A 21,295-nucleotide genomic window follows, 5' to 3' on the forward strand; every position below is an offset into this window, starting at 1 on the left:
ACAAGAACAGAAATACCATAGTACACATGAAGCACTGCAGTACAGAGAATACACAAGGGTGTACACACACATAAAACAATGAACAAGTCTAACCTGTCACTAATCTACAGAGCCTCAGGTTCACAAAGGCCCTTTTTCCTTTTCTGCCATGAAGGCTGTACAGCACTTGCACGTCATGTGCCAATACAGCCTTCATGGCATTCACACCAATTTCTCGGAGGCCACGTCCCCCAATCTGCAGGAGGTGCTTGCACTGTAAAAAAATGCAAGAACGCAACAGCACATCGAAATGTTTTCATGATAAAAATCTGCAAGAAGAGGACACTGAAAACAACAACTTGAATTTTTGGGCATCACAACATTTCATTGTTTTTTTACGCTAACTTCAACTCACTTGACCTAAAATGGTTTCCACATCAGCCCTCTCACACTCAGTGTGAGAACCTTTCAGAGTCCTTCTCTGAATGCAGTTTCGCTGTTATGAAATCAAATACAACACTGTTATAACCCTTAATAAATATTGATTCTAGCTATGAAATAGTATAATTACTTTGTACAGTGCTCAAATTCCAATACACGTTTCTTCGAGGTTACAATGTCTTTGCCTGAATGTTGACCAGGAGTAGCTTCTACAGGTGAAAAACGATAAAATATGTGGAATTCAAAAAGAAGCTTGGACATGTTTTTAATCAATGCATTGTAAGCAGAGCACAACAAGATAAATGAACATGATCAAGGCGTACTAAGAGGCAACCTTAGAGCGACCAAATCTTGGTCATAGATGAAACTGATAGAAAAATAAAGGTCGCACTAGATGGTCGCACCATTTGCTGTTTATATTTTTCTGTGATAGCCAACAAAGAGGCATGTCGCTATAGAAATCTCATCACAATAAACAAAGGTGCATTTTTCTTCACACTGCGAAATTGGGTGAATGTTAGATTTTTAAAAAAGTAAGAAATCGGCTAACACAAGGCAGGGTGAACTGTAGCTCAAAGTAGAGAGAGCCGCAGCGGACACGAAATAGGGTGATAAATGAACAAAATTACTGAATGTCTGTTTTAAGCAGGCTATTGCTAGTCACTGCCTATCAAACACACAATGCCGCCTACATCGTCTGCTAGCTTAGGACAGTTCACTCGGACTTCACAGACTATAGTAAATACAGTCGAATCTCATTAATTCCAACACACTTAATTCGAACTGACGCTGTGGTCCTATCAAAGCTATACCGCGCTCCGAAAATGTTCTCAGCACCCCGCCCAATCCTGCGGTGGCACTTCAGACACCTCATCGCTGTGCTTGAAGAAAAAAATGAAGAAAAGGAAAGAAAAGACTGCGGTGGAATGTTTGCCAAATGCCAATCTGCGACATTCCTGTGCCCCGCTTCGGCTTTTTCCGTCCCTGCCACGTAGAGACCCTTCTCCTCTTAACACTGCGCATGAAGAGAAAGAGGGGAACAAAAGCTGTCGCAGAGAGTTGGCTCTCTCATGCCGATCTGCAACGCGCCGGTGTCACGCTTCCCTGTTTTTCGTTCCTGCTATGTAGAGGCTCTTCTCCTTTCAACACCGCGCATGGAGAAAAAAAAAAAAAAGCTGCCGCGGAGTGTTTCGCTCTCGAATGCCGATCCGCTTTTCTCCAGGTGGAGACGCTCCTCCATTCTCATCATGTGCTGGCCACGCTCCGGCTGCAGCGCAGATGGTAACAGTGGAAACACAGTTGTCTTCGAAGAGTGTCAGCACTGGACATTGCCGCGCGCAACTTCTTTTGCCAGGAGAATACTGAAGCCGAAGTACAAATGCTTTGCAAACTGCACGCAAAACTTGTTGACTCGTTGCAAGGCCAACGTGTACAGACATGTATTGACTACTTTAATTAATGACGGATGTCCTGTAATTTGTGAATAAAACTTCTCCATGCACATACATCACTGCATGGTGAGCCCTCCGCTCATTTACCGTATTTACTCTATTCTACCGCGCCCTCGATTGTAACGTGCGCCCGGTTTGCACGACAGAAAAAAAAAAAAAAAACCTAAGACATCGGTTGCAACGCGCACCCTTTTTTCTCGTTGGCCCGCTTGATCACACCACTCGCGAAAACGACTCTTTTTGAGAGCGTCTTCCGTTTAAATATGAAGTACGGGGGAAGCTTATGCCTATCTGACGTGCAACAGAGCATTGCTGTCACTCTAGTTTTACCGTGGCCCGATGTCAGTACACAAACTTGCTTCGCCCCCTTCTCCTAGACGGTTGTGGTGCCAGGCATGTCGAAGTAAAGAGGCGTGTGATTGGCATTCCCGATTTGCCCAAGCAGGTAGCCGTTGTTGTGCCGCAAGTTTAGGAGGAACCTCTGAAGACTCTGAAGCTTTTCTTCGTACTCCTCCGGCAACTTCCGGCATATGCCCGTTCGCCTTCGGAGGGAAAAGCCTTTTCTCTTCATAAAGTTCGTTAGCCAGCATCTGCTCGCTTTAAAATGGCTCTGCATTAGCCCTTTTTCTAAGGCTAACTGCATAGCCTGCACTTGGAGCAGTTCTGTCATCACGGGCCGCTGTGTCGCTCACTGCTTAATCACATACTCGCCGAGCAGCTCTTCAATTTGTGGAAACCGACCCTGCTATGGTCCACTGAAGCCTTTGCGTGAATCTTTGCTGTCGACAATCTTCTGCTTTTGTTTCCGCCAGTCCCGCACGCACGTTTCGGGAACTCCGAATGACCGCGATGCGGCCCGATTTCTGTCCGTTCCGGCACACGCGACTACTTTTCTTTTAGAAGCAGCATTCTAGTGCACTCGTCGAGTTTTTGGAGTCGGCCCTACCATGCCGTCGATGCTAATGTACTACAAGATGACGAACTCCTCAGCACATGTATGAAGTGCTGCGCATGGGAAACACATAGGCAGAAATGACCGACGCGCCATGCAGACGCATGTAGGGGGCGGCCATTTTGTAAGTGGCGATGGCAATAGAATGACCATATTCATTTTTTTTTTCGTACTCGATTCTAACGCACATGCGATTTATGAACTCTCTTAACCGGAAAAAAGGTGCGTGTTAGATTCAAGTAATTACGGTAACTTTCATTATTTTGAACTTCTTTTAATTTGAACAAATTTTCTGGCCTCTGAGTACGAATTATTCATATTCGACTGTAGTACAGTGGCTCATGAGATAACCTGACTAGTGTGTTTCCCGAAACACAGTATCTTAAAGCAGTACTAAATTTCTGCATGTTACATAGGCATATTAAAAATCAAGAAATATACACCAAAGCCGCAGCCACAGCTTTACTCTGCACAGCTGCCTCTGCTGCCTCCACTTCTCCAATTGTACCAGCAGGCAGCCGGGGAAGGTCAGAGGGGCGCTGTGCTGGCTGGGCGTGCTGAGGCACGGACAAGAGCCGTACCTTGTGCTTCAGCTGTCGCACCTCCTGCAGAACCTGTCTTTGTTGCTGCCGGATGCCAAGTTGGATCCGCAGGATCCGTAGCAATAGAGCTGAAACATACAAGAGTACATACCATATTTACTCGCACAATTTGCATCCTCACATAATTTGCTCACCAGTATAATTAGCCAGCCTGCTTTACTACAAGAAACTTTTTGTTCGCATACTTTGCCCTCCCCAACCAGCCCGAGCCACCTTGCCAGCACACACACAGACACATTTGACTTCATGATGCTCTGGTCAGGCACATCTCTTGTCGAGCAGGCGAGTGCAGTCTTACACAAAATGGACTGAGTGCAAGGTCCCTTCTTCCATGAACTTTTATGCTTTCCCTAGAATATCGAACTTGAAAACTGAAACCTGTTTATGTGTAGTCCGAAATGCCTAAAGGTTTGCCTCCTATCTTCCCACCTCTTCCATGGCAAGAATGTATTCCCGAGACACAGCACAGATGTTGAACGCGTGCAAGGACCTGTCACATCAACTAGATGAGGCAGGTTTTCGCACTCATTTTTTTTTTTTTTCGGTTTCGCCATCTGGCCATTGCGTTTTTACCGCTCCTTGTGATAGGCTACAATAATTATATACGGGGCAGATTGCTGTTATAAAGCTTACCGAAGAAAACTGAAACCGTGCTACCGCTAAGCACATCAGCGTGGAGTTCTTCGACATGCAATATTCAGTATGGGAGCCAGCAGAAGAGTGCGTTGAATAAGACTTAGCATAGAAGCTTGGGTGTGTTGGTTAGATATCGGAGGGAACACAACGCAATAGAAGACTGGGACAAGGAATGGACACACACACACATGAAGGGCGACACACACAGCACTGTGTTGGCATCGCGCTTCCTTGTCTGCATCTTACTTTACATTGGGTTCCCGACAATTATTGGAGAGTACTTATGTTCTCTGGTATAACCCTGTCGTGGGAACTGGTTTTTGTGAGCACTGTTCGGAAGAACTTCAAGAAAATGGGGGCATTTGAACAGGCTTAGCAAACAAATGACAATCCGCTTTGAGACAACTGTGACAGCGCCTGCAACATATATTCCCAGTTGAGCTTTTAGGCCAGCGATTCCTACTAGCTTCGCACATGACCGGATTGACAAAAAAAGTACACATAATACGCGAGTATATACCGCATTTGACTCTGTAGCTTTGATGAACCAGGCAGATACACAACTTTATCCAAAACTCCATTGATTCTGTTGCAAAATTATTCAACAAACAAATTGCGATGTTATCCATGTTACTATACGATTGTGGCACTTTACCATTGCAGCTCTCCAGGAGGCACACATAGTGCAGCGTTAGTTCACCACTCGCAGTTAATTGTATGCAGTAGGTTGCTCACAGCAACTGACTGCATGCAATGGTGAACATCTTGCATGCTTGCACCGCTGTTTCAGCATGCTGGCTGCTTCCCATACGGCTATCAATTGATGTTCACAAAATTGGGAAGATGAAGAAAGACTACACAGTGCCCTCTGGCCACCCTATACTCCAAACCTCCAGCCAACAAACAAACAAAAGAAACAGAAGTATGCAAATGAATATTATTCCTAATGCAGCTGGAATGGAGTGTAGTTTGTCACCAATTCTGATCCATAAAGTAGCTTTTCTCATAACAGTGTTCACTCTATTGTAACACAAGGAGTGACTTCATAGCATCTAGAAGGAAAAATAGAATCTTCAGTATTTGATAAAAATGTGAGGCTCTACCTTAAAACAACAATAATCTGGAAAAAGAACTCATTACATTCGAAAAAAAAAAAGGTAGCACAGTTGATCCCCTTTACAAGAGACACGGATGTAACAGACAAACGGGGATAAGAGGCACCAGTGTGCAGGCTGACATTTGGCCCATCATGCATCAGGCACTCCGTAGATGCGCCTGTGCAGCCGGGAGCCCTGCAGTCAAGCATGCTGAGCAAGACTGTTGACCACTGTACAATGACACATTGCCACAAAATTTCAAAACTTCATTTCACAGACTTCTGCAAAAGCTTCTTACACTCTTGCATAATTTTTGCACAAGCTTCTCTCATTCTTGCGTGATTTTCGTCAGAACATATAAGTGTTGGAAGTTGTATGTCCCCAAAAACTTGCACAATACAAATAGCATACATTAAAGTCTATCACTTAATACGTGCATAGTGTAACAATGAAAGGAAACTCACGCATGGTTTGCTCCGAGCCTTCCCCGTGCGGTGCCTCCTTGAGCCTTGGAGAGCACTGTACAGCTAGAGCAAAGTAGCATCAATCCAGTGTGAATGGCAGGTTAACAAGACAACAAAACTAACCCCCATATTCATAAACGCTCCCCGACTCGACTTTCACCCTTCACTTGACAGAGTTGAGCACTGTGCCGCTGCTCGTTTGAAAGCGACGCTGCGCTACTCGAGAATCACAGCAGATTATTGCTGACATGCAGCAGTTTTCTCTGCTTAGAGATGGCGCTCCCATCAGCCATCTCAAGTGAAGGTGAAGCGTTGAGTGGAGGAACGTTCTAGAATACGGGGGTAAGATTGGTTGCAAGAACACTACAATAGACACACTTAATTTTTACACTTCATCTATATTGTACAGCTACACACATTCTGCATCCTTATAATGCAACATATACATACAGGCTTATAAAGTAAACACTGTAGGCTGCTCAAATAACACCTACACAAAAAAATTACCCAAAAGTGGCCATGCGCAAAGTAATTTTATTTGAAACTCACAAAACTTTTGCGGTGATGGAGAATAAATAAGACAGGTTACGCTTGGAGGCACATGAGACCTTCGCAGCTTTCATAAAGTACAAAAAACAATATGGTATGTGTGTGTGTATGTACGCATGAAGCTTCAGCCTTTACATACGGTTTCTTGAAAGAATCGACTATGAATTTTATGGCACCTGTGTCCTTCAGCGCAATTGAAAGCCTGCTGATCAGTGTGGGCAATTGTGGAATAGTTACATGGAAAATGGCGTGAAACACCTAAAATCAAATTTTTCTAGCTAGGAAATATGCAGCTGTGTATACACAACACATGCTGCAAACAGTGGGAGGTGACCATAAGAGTGATTTGAGTGTAAGCGGCAGTATTCCGCATTCATGCAGCCCGCCATTTTCAACTGTTGCCCAAAAGCAGCACCACTTCAGTGTGCTACTTTTTTTTTTTTACATCATAAACAGCACGGAATACAGCGAGGATGAAAACAACATATGCAATTAAATTTTGAGCACTATTTATGGTGCGCATGATTTATTGATTGATATGTGGGGTTTAACGTCCCAAAACCACTATATGATTATGATAGACGCCGTAGTGGAGGGCTCCGGAAATTTAGACCACCTGGGGTTCTTTAACGTGCACCTAAATCTGAGCACACGGGCCTACAACATTCCCGCCTCCATCAGAAATGCAGCCGCCGCAGCCGGGATTCGAACTCGCGCCCTGCGGGTCAGCAGCCGAGTACTTTAGCCACTAGACCACCGCGGCGGGGATGGTGCGCATGAAAAAAAAAAAAAAAAAGGCCTTTGTACAACGACGAATTCATAATTTGCCTTCACGGACCTTCTGTTAGGCTGCACCACATACAGATTTTTTGTGGCTTTCAAAAGAGATTTGAAAAAAAAAAAAATAATAACCGTGTTTACTCTCGTCATGAGCGCACTCACTAAGTCACCCTCATTTCAGTCGCCAAAGTTTTGAATTTTTTTTTCTTCCACATATTAAACACACACCTTACGTTCATCCGCTGAAGTCCCACGGGCTTCCCCCCCCCCCCCCCCTTGCCGCCTTCGCTCGCTGCCACGTGCCATTTTATTTTTGTTTCTATTTGTTCACGGAACGTCCCCTGTCTTTTTTAATTATCTCTTGTAACATATGTGGCATTATCTTGTGCCCGAGGTGCCACAGGTGCTTTGCTATGTAGATGCACCATTAAACTAGTATTTTTGATCAACTGTGCATTTCTGATGTTTACCTTGCAAGTACGCAGAACTGGCATGCTTCTTGATCTACGATACACATGTGGCTTGTCTCACTTTGAAGGAAAAGTTAGCATACAATGGTGTAAATGCTTAGAATTTGAAATATTGAGGCAGCAGCACACCGGAGATGATCATATGGTAAAGAAACAAGTGCTGCCTTATTACTGGCAAGTTGTCACTTATATGTACAAATAAATTTTGCGAGCTAAAAAAAGTACAAAAGCACAGCGAGGCTATGATGTGGTTCAACCTGTGGATTCGCTTCATTTATCACGCCATATGATGAAGCTTCCTTTGGTAAAACTGCTCAGATAAGAAAAAAAGTTTGCTGTCCAATACAGCAACTATACAAAGTGTGCACGTGCATCTCGCAGCGCCTTTTCGTCACTTCCGAAATGCGCCACCAACATGCCCGGGCACCAACCGAATCTATCGCCTACAACTGCCATGTTGTCTCCTCGTGCTTGCACCCGTTTAGTTTTGCCTCACGATGCAAGTTTGAGAAATTATGAGCTGCTAGTGAGGCAAGTTGATTTAGTAGTCCACGCAGAGGGAGCAGAGCTTAGGGTGTTTCTTTGCTGAAAGTTATAACCTGAAATTGAGAACGCACATTCCGATTTTCCTAAAAGTACCAGCGTATTTGGCTGGTGCAGATTAACAAAAGCTACTTGAAGAAACTTTGCAATATTTGCATCTTCAGGTGCAACTTCATTACGGATAAGTGCCATAGCCAAGTATTTACCTGCAAACAGATATAGCTTACCAAGATACTGTACATACAAACTTGTCTGCAGTTAAAATCATGATGGCGAGGAAGGCGGTTAAAATCGTGATGGCGATCGCGGAGATTTGGTATTACATTGAAACAAACTATAAAGAATGGGAAACAATATTAGTTCACTTTGAAGTATAGCCGATCGGTTCAAGTTGGGCGTCAGGATTTTTTTTAATTAGTCAATTAATTCTATACACGATCTCTATCATGTTCAGTGACTCCACTGTACATTAGCGTACAACAAAAGCAAAATACAAAGTGAAAAGTGTGTTAAAGCATGCGCGAAAAATAAAGTGATGACTGGCATTACCGCGGCACACACACTACGCAAAGTCGCTATCTGCCTTGTATAATATTTTCCTCGACTATTTCCACAAATTGCAATCAAAGAGGCTCAAGCTCAACATCAGCACTGTTTAAAACACTTGGGGGGGGGGGGGGGGGAGCATTGCTACTTTGGTGGCGTAGGCCGTGACAATATATTCATAATATTATATCTCTTGTAAACTTGCCTAGCTCTGCACGACTAGTTTTCGATGGGAGCAGCTGCGCTTCGCACATCCACTCTTAAAATTGCGGCTCGAGAGATTTTGAGCTTTCACTTGTTTTTGGGCCAGGCAATTTGTAGTGAAAGCAAGATAATAGGCCCTCATAGGTTGTGGCGGGCAGCCGGTGTACGCCGTGGCTGGTATATGTGTCGCACATCTTGATTATCTGGTCTTGTATCGAGTGAATGAGCGAGGCCTTCCTAATCCAATGAGCTCGTTAAAGTAAGACAACAGAAAACCACAATGCCTCCACATCGTTCACAGCAACAGATGACGAGCCCCCAACAAACCGCACTGCAGCACGTGAGCTGCCGTAGGTACGCAGAGAGTTAACCGGGCATGGCGGGAGAGGGCGACAACGGCAGAAGTGACATCACAAGAACACTATGTATAAAGGGGACATTTAAAGACTTTTTTCCTTTTATAAACTTCGTGCACTGTTCTGTCACAATTTATAGCTCAGAATAGTTGTATTTTGAAAAGGGCACTAATTCATAAGCCCAATGGTTCAAGGATGGGTGCATATAGGGGGCCCATTCTACGTTTTACTTATGCCCTTCAAGAACTTGCTTACAGGGCCAAAGTCCTGTTTCAGAAAGAACACACTAGTGCGTGGCCAGCAGTCCGTCAAGCATTAGTGCTGGTGAGATTTGGAAATGCAGCGCATGAGCATCCTCATCTGCTACTTCTCTGCTCATGCTCTCGGGGCTTACTTGCGAGGCACGGTCCTTCGCACTTTTCATTTTCACACTGTAAATCAACTGATACCAACTCTGCCTTCCATTATTTAATAAACCAATATTTCATGGTCACGAGGACGAGCTTAAAATGTTTGCTACATCAGACCTGAACAGCATTTTGAGTCATCGAAACTTGCTAGTTGCAGCGAGCATTATGCGAAAAATATGATGTGCTTTACGGTGACAACTTGCAAAACACTGCAGCAACGATTAAAATCATGCATTTTTTGTGCTCACAGGAAATTTCTGAAGCAGGAGGCACTGGGCTAGATAAATTGCGCAGCTAAAATACGGATGCGCTTTCCAATGCTGTCATGCGTACAGGCGGAGAAATTGCAGACAAAACTGGGCGCACCCCTATTCTATGCGCATGCGTCCCATTCACAAGCCTCGCTGCCAGTTAGCACCACATGGCTCACTGTCCATGAGCTCGCTTGTTTCCTGTAACAGTGGACCATACGGTACACCTATTTAAAAACGAGGATAGAATGTATATAATGCAGCATCTGATGAAGCCATGACGATGAGTTGCTGATGAAATCTGGAAGAACTCTAGTTAGTACCCTTATTGTTAACCAGCCGACCGACTAGCAAAAAGATTTGCGACTGAAATGATGGCATCTACACCTGCCCTTAAAGGGACACTGAACAAAGTTTTTGCCGCCGAGATTTTCAGCCAAAGCAAAAGATTGGGCCATGAAATTCACAGACAATAATAATTTCAAGCAGAAACTACGAAAACGTACTGAATTTAATGAGCATTTTACAAAATGCCGCGTCTAGCTCTTAGACACGGCGTTTTCTAAAAGGTCGCGACATTTATTTTTCAAGTTTTTTTTTTTGTTATTCAAGACAAATCTACGGTGCATTGTTCACAGAAAACAAAATTGCCTCGGTAAGATTTCTTTGCGAGCAGCTTACTAATTTCAAGGCAGGCGCGTTGATTCGTGAACTGAAGGATGCGAGTGATCGATCTTGCCTGCTAGTGGCTAGGCGACAAAGGCTTTACCTCATGTCCAGGTGTAGCTAAGTCACGCAAATGGAGCAGAAAATGTGCATTATCATTTACTTCACCTAAATATCACACGTATGTGACTTATTGCCGGTGACAGGTGATCAGGATTAAGTCGACAAGTTGCAAATCTGAACAAGAATTCACTCGAATGAAAAACCAACCTATACTCACGTGCACAGTGAAGTCGAACACGTCGTCCGTCAATGTTGTCGCTGATGCCCGAAGGAAAAGAGAAGAGGACAACCGACGGGGTCGTCTCTTTCTATAAAGTCGGCGGAACTGCCAGAACGGCCAACACAAAAGGCATCGGGTTGACATTCCTCCATCTGGGCATCAGTCGCTCCACCCGGCCATGCAGCTGCTACTGGCTCTACTACTATCCACTTCCCCGTGCCTCTTCCCGACATTGCAGTGTTGCTGCCATACTCGCGAACCTTTTTAAATTAAAGCACGCAATCATGTATTATCGTGCGCCATACTGAACTTAAAAACAGTGCGCCGGTACATGAGATCGCGAAGCGCGGTCCACGCCATCACAAGAGCAATTAGAGAAATGAAACAAAGAAAACAAAAATGTATAAAATATTTTGTATCAATACGATCCGCAATTCAGTTTCCTGCAGCGGCTTTTGGCTCTGTATGAACGGCCAAGCCAGTGCCAAGCCAAGCTTGCGTCCCTGATCAGCTGTTTGTTTCCATCGAGAATTCAACAGTGAACTGGCAATTTGTTTAGATGATATTGCTAAAGGCCTTGAAATTGAATATTTCTCTACGTACTACTGCTGTACTTTTCCTCTGTTTCCTGATCACAGTGATGAGATTGAGGAGGTTACAATTTAGAAAACAGCAAGTGCAGCTCAAGCATTTCTAGTATCGCTGTTTCGGTAATAAAATGTTACAAAGATTTTGCCCCGCGACCTGCTTGCCGTGTTCGAGCACCCAGTATAAATTTACGGTGCCGCGTTTGAAAGAGTTGAATAAAATTGCAATATTACGAAAGAAAGGCTCTGAAGCAACATCGCATTTTATCAGGCCTACACCTCCCACACCTAGACGAGTAAAACTCGTCGATATTATCTTGCAAAGCTGTGTATAATATTTAAAACACATTCTTTAGCCCACGATGAATTGTTCTCTCGTGTGGATTCTCCATTTGGTACTGTCATGTTAACTTACAAAGGCAACTTTCCATATTTAGTCTCTTTAGATGTTGCAAAAGCTTGACACGTGGTGTGTATGCCATACTGATAATTCTCCTCGTAACCTGGGTCCGCCTCTTTAAACAGCGTCGCATTTTATTGTTCGCAATTGTGTTTGTTTTATACTGTAAGCGAGCTGTGTGATTTCATCAATATTCACGAGTGTTCCCTGACTATACAAACACGTGCGTCTTATTTGGTGCAGTGCACGTTTGTATGTAGCAAAAAATGTCATTTCGTCAGCGTGTGTCTGCATACACTTGCATGCCCTGCAGTACGTGTACATAATTAATGCAGTAAGGACTGCAATGCATAGCCTTGCATGGGACATATATTCCATGCACCCTCAGAGAAATGTTGTTTGTTATGAGCCTACTGTTTATCATTACATTTTTTTTTCGTTAAAGTTTCATCTCCATATAAAGCAGCTGTATACAGGCACGAGCTTCAGCAGCTTTCTCGTTGTTCCATTTTACATAAAAACACCAAGCCTACCCGAATCAATGATCTGTTTGCTATCATTACTGTTATGTGTTCTACGATGTACACAAGGACAGTAGTATACAATAAATAGGGAGGGAATTGAATGCCCTGCCTGCATGGCTGCGCCGTTTCACAAGATCAGGCGCTGCGCTGTGAAGCTTCCTACCGGCCTGCAGAAATTCAAGGGAGCGTACAATAGCGTGGTTCAAGAGGACTTGTGGGGAATACTAGACAAACTGGGTGTAAAACATGGAGTCACTAATCGTTTAAAGGAAATCTATAAAACTAACAAGGTAGTTAAAAAGTGGGAAAAACAGGTATCCAAGCCCACAGTGGTGAAACGTGGACTTAGGCAAGCGTGCCCACTGTCACCCTTCTTATTCATGATGTACCTACAAGGATTCGAGGCCAAATTAGAGGCAAGGGGACTTGGCTTCAACCTCTCTTTAGTCAAACAAGGAAAACTCATTGATCAGGCACTACCAGCATTAATCTACGCAGATGATATAGTGCTAATGGCCGACAACAAGGAAGATTTGCAGAGGTCGATGGACATCTGCGGTAATGAGGGAGATAGGTTAGATTTTAGATTCAGTTAGGAAAAATCAGTAGTCATGATTTTTAATGATAACAAAGGTAGCGAGCTTAGAATACAGGAAGTCACGCTAGAGATAACAGATAAATACAAATAACTGGGCATATGGATAAGCAATGGGACCGAGTACCTGAGGGAACACGAAATATGCGTGACGACTAAAGATAACAGGAATGCAGCAGTGATGAAAAATAGGGCACTGTGGAATTACAATAGGTATAATGTTGTGAGAGGAATATGGAAAGGGGCTATGGTTCCTGGGCTAACGTTCGGCAACGCGGTCTTGTGCATGAGGTCAGAAGTTCAAGCAAGATTAGAAATTAGGCAACGTGAAATATGTAGGCTTGCTTTAGGAGCTCACGGGAATACACCAAACCAGGGAGTAAAAGGTGATATGGGATGGACATCATTTGATGGCAGGGAAGCTAGCAGGAAGATAAAATTTGAGAAGCGATTGAGAGAAATGGGGGAGGAGCGTTGGGCTATGAAGGTTTTCAGCTACTTGTACATGAAAAATGTCAATACAAAATGGAGGAAACGAACCAGGAAATTGACTGGTAAATACTTAGAAAACAGCAGGTGGCCAAACCAGAAAGACCTATCGGTTAAAAAAGAACTGCAGGAAACGGAGACTGACATGTGGAGAATTGGCATGATTAAGAAGTCTGCACTAGAGATCTATCGAACTTTTAAGCAGGAAATTATCAAAGAACGAATCTATGATAATATTCAGGGTAGTTCTCTACTGTTTGAGGCCAGGACGGGAGTATTGCGAACCAAGACATATCGGGCCAAATATGAAGAGGTAGACACAATATGCAGTGCGTGCGAAGAGAAAGAAAAAACTGCTGAACACTTGACAATGCTCTGTAAAGGGCTTCACCTTATAGTTCAAAATGATGGCGCAGAGTTTTTCAAAGCACTGGTGTTTAGGGACAGGGAGGGCAAAATAGACTTTAAGCGGGTAGACTTAACTAGAAGTAGGTTATCTGATTGGTGGCTAAAGTCAAGGCACGATTGAAAATTAAACCCTTCACTTCAAAGTACCCGTCCAACTTTACTATTTAAAGGGGGAAAAAAATCTAGTGGTTAGTTCACTAAGCATTACGGCTAGGTGACATTAGCCGCCGCCCGATCTAAAGGGTACGCCCACATCCATCCATCTATCCAGCCAAGAATATGCTCTCTGGCTTGTTGCTCCAGGCCTAGTCAGGTAGATTTTCTGGCTTCACCGTTGAATTGTTTGCTCGGGTTGTGGCTTGCAAACATTGCGGTTTTGGGCTTCGTATCATCTTGTTCCGTCATCATGTCCTCCAAGTGGAGGACATGTCGCAGTGTGAGGAGGGAGTACGACAAGGCGCTGATAGAATGAGCTATCAGTCTTACCAGGCAGGCGGTTGAGAGCGCACTGAGGCAGCTGACGCACACCAGCACTATCCGCTTCCTGTATAATACAGGCTAGGGAATTATAGAAACACAGAGCAGAAATCAACTCTTGTGCCTCTCTCATGCACTCACAAGGCGGAACCTGCTTCGAACACTGAGGACCGAGCTAAGCAACACCATGCGTGACGATAAATCATGGTCTCCTATTGCAATAATGATTAAGGCACGCATGCAACTTAAACCATTGTCACGCAAGATGAATTCACAACACCATCGAAGTGAACCCAAGGCACGTGCTGATTATTATGTACAGTACTAGCGCTAAATTCATGCAGACGTTTAGTTGGTGCTGCAGTAGGCCTAGTTGAAGGAATGGCCACAGCTACTGCTGTGATGGAGAACGGGCTCATTAACATCTTCATGTAGATTAAAACGGCTTACCCCGAAATGGCTGGGAGTGTCACGCTATCCCTAGCAGTGGCACATGCAGTTGCATATTTAACGATTACAGAAATGGTGCACCGATTTCCAAAGCACCTATCAATACTTCCGTCAAGGCGTAGCACCAAACACTTTATCGCACATTTCGGGAAACATTCCTTTTTCTCCCAATCTGGTGGCTAGGCATGACTACGCCCAAGAATAAGCATGTTATTATGTATGTCGGAGGTATTTTCATCTGATCCCTGAAAAATTATTTCCCTAAACCCATGGAAAAAAAAGAAAATGGAATTCGCACCTGTCATCACATTGCACCCCATCACAGGAATGGGATCAGATTGGCTTGGCGCTCAATACTCCCTTACGCTTAATCAGAGCTCGGTCTAGCACCAGCTCCAGACAAAAACATTTATAATCTCCTGTCTGGCACATCTGTTTTACTCTGCTCTCTCTCAACCAGAGTGCACCATGTACCTGTGGTTCACCCCTGGTGGATCTTTTTCACTGTTTGTGAATTGCACACAAAGCCCTTACTGGTAGATCCTATTCCCAATTCTTCACTATTCTCACGGTAGGCCACTCTTTGGGCAGCTTACATCACGACATGTGCGTGTCATGATGTCAGTGCCGTCTTTTTCAGAGTCAGCGCCATCTTTTCTTTCTCTTTTGCTCCTTCCCTGTCCTGTGTTTCTGGTGTTGCGCTGCAAACAAGTGAAGATGTTAAAGAACACCAGATGTTCAAAATTTGCTTCTCATTAATATATCGTGGTTTTGGGAATTAAAACCCCAGATATATTGAAAGAAGATACATGAAAAGGGAAGGATGATATTGGAAACTGGCAAAAAAGGGATGACAGACTTCTTAAGCTATGCTGCCATTGAGATTTTCAGCTGTTCACGCAATTCTCACACGTGGCTTTGATGCAGCTATGCACATATCACACAAGCATGCTGACTGTACAGTTAGTACAACTGCAACCTTCTTGTACCCAGCCTTCATGTACCCTCTATGACATTTCAGAACATCTGAGTCAGTGTTAGCATCAAGTTATGTTCTTCATGCTGGGGAACCAGTGTGATGAGTTACCATTTCTACAGAATGAAGCCCTGTCTACCTGGAACATGCTGCAAGATATATAACTAAACGGCCCTTTTCAGGGCCAGTCAATCTCTGTCCGGCTTGGATGCACCAACTGATTCCCTTTATCATCAACCCTCAATAAAACTAGCAATTGTTTGTACATGTGCAAGCAGTGTCATTCAATATCTTAGGAAATGCTTGTGAAGCAATTTCAAGGAGAATCGTTTTTCTGATCTCATAGTGAGGCATTAGGAACACCTTAGTCACACCAAATGCCATTATTCAATGAGAGGAACAAGAGAAATATTTCACTGGGAACTATGAAGTAAACAAAAAAACAAATGTTTTCAGATACTGCGAGATCATTTCATAAAAAAGCTCAGAAGTTGCTATGTGTGGCCACATTTAATCTGTGCAAGCATCGTGTGGTTACAAAATTCTGTACCAAACATAGGTTCAGCTTTCTGGAATAGACCGCGCTGCACAAGCTAGCTCAGTGCATGCACTTCTGTACCCTGCAGAGAATATTTTTACCACCAGTATGTTGTAACGTGAAGTGAAATGGTGATTGCATACTAGGGCGCGTCCTGCAGGACCCCAATAAAGTTGTTTCACTTGATCGGTTGGTGTGCTGTAAGCAGAACATTTCCAAGAAAAATCGTATAGTTTGGAGGAGGACTTAAGCAAGGAAAGGTGTAGATAAAACACTGAATTCACTGGCATTATCCTCACCAAGTATAACATTGTTTTTCTGGTGAAGCTTTGTGTCTGAACAGCGAGCAGGATAAGCTGGTAAAAACATGCAAAATGGGAAGTCTAGCACAGCAATCTGCGCAGTACTGCTCATTTCATGGAGCATTAATTTCACAGGCTTTGCTCATTGTTAGCGTTAAGCCTATATTATGTCCACTGCAGGGTGGAAGCCGAATCAATGTTCTCTGTCCTGTATGAGCCAATTTCATATTATGGCTGATAATTTCTCGATCTCATTGGAACTAATCACCTGCCACCCTCTGCTACATTTCATGTGTCCTAATATAAATTAATTGACATTACTGACCTGTCATCCATCTTTTTTTCTCATTCCCAACTAATGCATTCATTTTTGATAAACTCTGCTTTCTTCCCATGTCTTAATATTATGCTAGCCTTTTTTCATTTTTCTGAAACATTATCTTTGCTCAGAAGCTAGAAGTTATCAGAAAGAACATAACGACATTCTACCTCCTGAGCATATGGCATCATCAATACAAAAATGTAATAAAAGTGAGAAAACATCCTATCTATATAAGAGGCCCTAAAATACTGCAGGAGGCAACAAATAAACTGGTATTTGTATAAAGGCAGTGACAAAAACTTTGACTACTGTCACTTATTCTGATTCTTGGGACATCTTTTTTAGTACATCATTACACATAACTACACATTTGCACAATTTACACAGAGGAATTGCCACCACGTGCATTGAGGCCACCGTTCAGAAGTCATGTGAGCACAAGGATGAGGTAATCCTTAAAAACCAGATTAAAAGACTAAAGGATGCTGGATATCCCAACAGCACCATCACACCCGTGTGCTAAACGCTCCTGCAGAAAGTCAAGTTAAACAAAACAGGACCAAAATAAAAACAGAATGACCAAAGATCTTTGCATGCTATACCGTACGTACATAAGGTGTTTCACAATATAAAGAAAATAGCGAGCCGATATAATTTTATCTTGTTATTTGCCATCCCTTGCAAGTTTTCAAAAGTGTGTTTACTAAAAAGCAACAGGAATAGCCATTATTTCACCATTCCTCACGAAGATAGGTATACTGAATGCCAATATAATGTTGTGTATGAGATACTATTGACACGTGGAAACGTAAACATAAGACAAACTGGGCAATGCCCCAATGTTTGAGCAAGACAGCATGCTTAAAATGTTAAGAATGGCCATGGTAGTCGCATGGCCATACACTGTAAAGAATGTAAGTGCAGTTCTATGTTTCATAAAACACTGTTTTTGAAAAAAGCAAGAACAAGAAATGAAAGAGAGACTGTGAAAGCGTTTTCTTGTCAGGAAGGCCATGGATCAGTGCATCAGTATACCTTCACTCATCCTTTCGGAGAGAGAGTATTCTTTTCTCAGTTAAGATTATATTATCATGGTCTCACATGTGTCGTTGTGCATGAGCACTGTTCTTGTACTCTGTAAAAAAGTGGGCGTAGTACCTTCAATAAAATTTAGTTGGCAGTCAGCGCTCTTTCCTGTCCTTTTTGTCTCTTCCTGAACTTCTCTCACTGTTACTAGAACACAACCACGATGAACCAACTTGCCCAGATTAAGCTATTGTTGACGAAAAGTCAGAGCATGAAAATACTTCAGGGGCTCAGAACCTCCTCACTACCCGTCTAGTTACGGCCCTGGTCTATGTGTTCCGAGAGTGAAGCACTAGTGAAGCTATCTAACTACCTAACGGTGAGGAAGGTTTGTGTATACTCGAACTTGTTTCATGACATGGTGAGAGGTGGCAGGTTGTTGAAATAATATGCTGTGTGGGAGGTCAAGATTTTGATTGAGAACGCTGAGTATGAGCCAGTGACATTAGGCGTTCAAGACTTTTTGCGATATTCACTCTAGCATAGGACCTTGGTTGGTGGTTGACGTGTGCATTTGATCACATTGTAGTCTTCCATCATAATTTTTTTGCCACTTGCCGTCGATGCTCTTGAGTTGTACCAAAGTAATTAAGCATCCAGGTACAAGTATCTTCTGCCAGTGTTTCAATGAAGAGCTGAATATGAGTAATAGCTTCCATCGATACTTCTGGCATTGGTGTATGTAGATTTCTTTTGAAGTTCTCTTGTAAAAAAGGCATTAGAGGTATGTTTTTGTGACTTTTTAGTGTTGGCCAGAACTGCTGGTGTGTCCGAACGGCTCTTCGAATGGTTGTGGTGTTGTCTTGTTCAGGGCCACAGAGCTTTCAGTCTTTTTTTATATTTGCCTTCACAGGAATGCTCTTTGCATGCTTCTTCAGTACTTTATATTATTCCTAAAGCATTGACTTCCAGATTTTGATTGTAGTGCTTTAATCTAGTGTTCAACTTCACGCTAGCTTCATTTGCACGCAAAGCAAGAACTCAGGAGTACGGTAACTTTTGCTATGGGTTTTCCCTTCTTCAGTCTACTGTATTTTTGCCTGTGTTGTCTAAGCGCTGACAGCCTCGTGCGACAGCTTTTTTTTTGTGCAATTATTGTGTGCCAATGACTTATTTGCCTCCTCAGCTAAAGACTTTTTGTATTATAAGAGAAAGCTCTGTCTGTATTGCTTTTGTCATTTGCTGATGGTGTATCTTCAGTATCTTTTCTCAGTGTACACTATACTTGAATGGAAGAGCAGCATGACTACCTTCAGCTGTTAGCAGGCTTTTAGCTGCTGTAATACTGGTTGATGCTCCTTTCTCGGGCGTTCTATTTTGGATGGTTGGCATGTCATTGCTTCTTTTAAACTTTAAAACTGCAGGTGCACCTTTTTCTGGTTACACCTGGTATATTTTTCCAGTGGTTATATATATATATATATATATATATATATATATATATATATATATATATATGTAATATATATTGCTAACTTGAGAAACAAGGCCTCTTTACGTTAGGTGCACATCAGGTGGGAAGAGTACTTCTATTACTTGCCAAGATTGTGGCCCCTTATGGTGGGAATCATAATGCACTGTTGATGTGTCAAATTCACATAGCATAATTCCAAGGCACTCGATCAATATCCAAGGAAGAAAATTATGTTCTTTTGCATGAGTTTCAGCAACTCATAGTAATTTGTATGTAAATGAATACTTCATCATTCTTGGCTGTCATGTTTTATGGAAGCACATGTGCTTCGTTAATAACAAAAAAACACGCACGCTCACGCCACTGCAGTGGCGTGAGCGTGCGTGGTTTTTTTTTTTTTTGTTATTAACGATTTGCCCTATGCATTCACGTTTGTTCTTTTTTTGTGTGTCGTACTTCTCGTATCGCGCAGCCTACCGTTTTGGGACACGTAAAAAAAGTACATAAAAAAGATGCGTTCCACGCCGAAATTCGCGTTCGCAACGAGCTGGGCACCGACATGGTGCCCTACGACGCCCACACACTCCGCAACACCTTACCAACCGTTCGCTGCGATGTTGTTGGGAATTCGTGTGGTCGTTGCATGAATATAGCGCGTGCGTGCATGCGCACGCGCGTCTGTGTGTTAGATCACGGCAATTGCATATGTTGTATGATTCAGTCACCATAACGCAACTGACGACCCCCGCTCTTCCCACACGTCAAGCAGCAGCAAGTGCCGTTAACCGTACTGTGCTGTGAACGCAAAACAGATTCGAATAGGTCGCGTAGATAGCTAGCCCGACACATGATACGATAAGATTTGCGTCAGATATTCGACGTCTACATGCACGCGTAAGACAGCGGTATCCGCAGCAGCTTCGTCATACGTACGGATAGCACCGCATCGGACGTCACGTCTGACAGAGAAACTTGATCGATAATTTTTTCTCACTTAAAAAGTCTACCTTGCACAACTTCAACCAACGATTATGCATTTCAACGAGCTGTGCATGGTTTAATGATTGATTGATTGATATGTGGGGTTTAACGTCCCAAAACCACCATATGATTATGAGAGACGCCGTAGTGGAGGGCCCCGGAAATTTCGACCACCTGGGGTTCTTTAACGTGCACCCAAATCTGAGCACACGGGCCTACAACATTACCGCCTCCATCGGAAATGCAGCCGCCGCAGCCGGGATTTGAACCCGTGACCTGCGGGTCAGCAGCCGAGTACCTTAGCCACTAGACCGCCGCGGCGGAGCATGGTTTAATGACGAAAAGATAGTTCTAATATTGTGCCCCGCACATATATTACTCTCTCTCTAACTTGAAAAATCGGCGCGTGAATTGGGGCCAGAACAGCGCCAAAAAGCAGCACACGCAGAAATTGGCTCATATTTTAATATTATGACATCGTAATGTTGACTTTTCAGCTGACGCCGGCAATAACGTTCAAACGGCGGGCCAATAATGCCGGTCTTATTGGATGGCTCCGCCCATATTGGCTGCTACTTGTACAACCTGGCCCGATGTGTCCTTTCTAATAGGCCGGTACAGCCTATATGGGCGGAAAGTTCTGAAAGCTGGCCCAATATAACCAATCTAATAGACTGGCACAGCCATCATTGGCGGAATGTTGTTAATGCTGGTCCAACATAGCCGTTCTATTCGGCTGGCAGAACCAATATTGGGGGTACGTTGTCAACGCTGGTCCAACGTCGCCGTTCTATTTGGCTGGCATAGCCAATCTTGGCGGTACGTTGTGAAAACTGGGCCGTTCATGGGCCAGGCAATGCCGATCTATCCCCAATATTGGGCCAACCTTCTGTGCTGCCTGGGGTGTGACCCTCACTTTCCAGAGTTTCAGCTCTGATTCTTTGAGAGGCCTTCAGCTTTACAAACCACAGCTTGAGAAATCTTGTGGAAACATTGAGCCAACGCAGAAATTTTTCAGGTCAGTGTTATTTTTTAGAACTCATTTCACTGAAGCATGACATTTACT

General features: G+C 43.4%; 1 protein-coding gene across 4 annotated transcripts; it reads right to left on the reverse strand.

Moving 5' to 3' along the window:
• Positions 1-19: 19 nt before the first annotated feature.
• On the reverse strand, positions 20-10,967 carry LOC142796059 (uncharacterized). Of its 4 annotated transcripts, none has more exons than XM_075886187.1 (4): positions 10,678-10,967; positions 5,623-5,677; positions 3,267-3,493; positions 20-253 (listed from the first exon to the last, which is right to left on the reverse strand). In XM_075886187.1, exons 1-4 carry the CDS (start codon positions 10,822-10,824, stop codon positions 89-91), a joined length of 594 nt encoding a protein of 197 aa, XP_075742302.1. In that variant the 5' UTR covers positions 10,825-10,967; the 3' UTR covers positions 20-88. The 4 variants fall into 4 exon arrangements, with proteins under 4 accessions (XP_075742302.1, XP_075742304.1, XP_075742303.1 ...); XM_075886189.1 differs by having other exon boundaries at positions 5,623-5,685; positions 10,678-10,816; XM_075886188.1 differs by having other exon boundaries at positions 23-253; positions 3,405-3,493; positions 10,678-10,963.
• Positions 10,968-21,295: the final 10,328 nt, after the last annotated feature.

This window comes from Rhipicephalus microplus, unplaced genomic scaffold (genome assembly GCF_043290135.1).
Source record: "Rhipicephalus microplus isolate Deutch F79 unplaced genomic scaffold, USDA_Rmic scaffold_1060, whole genome shotgun sequence".
Lineage (NCBI taxonomy): Eukaryota > Metazoa > Arthropoda > Arachnida > Ixodida > Ixodidae > Rhipicephalus > Rhipicephalus microplus.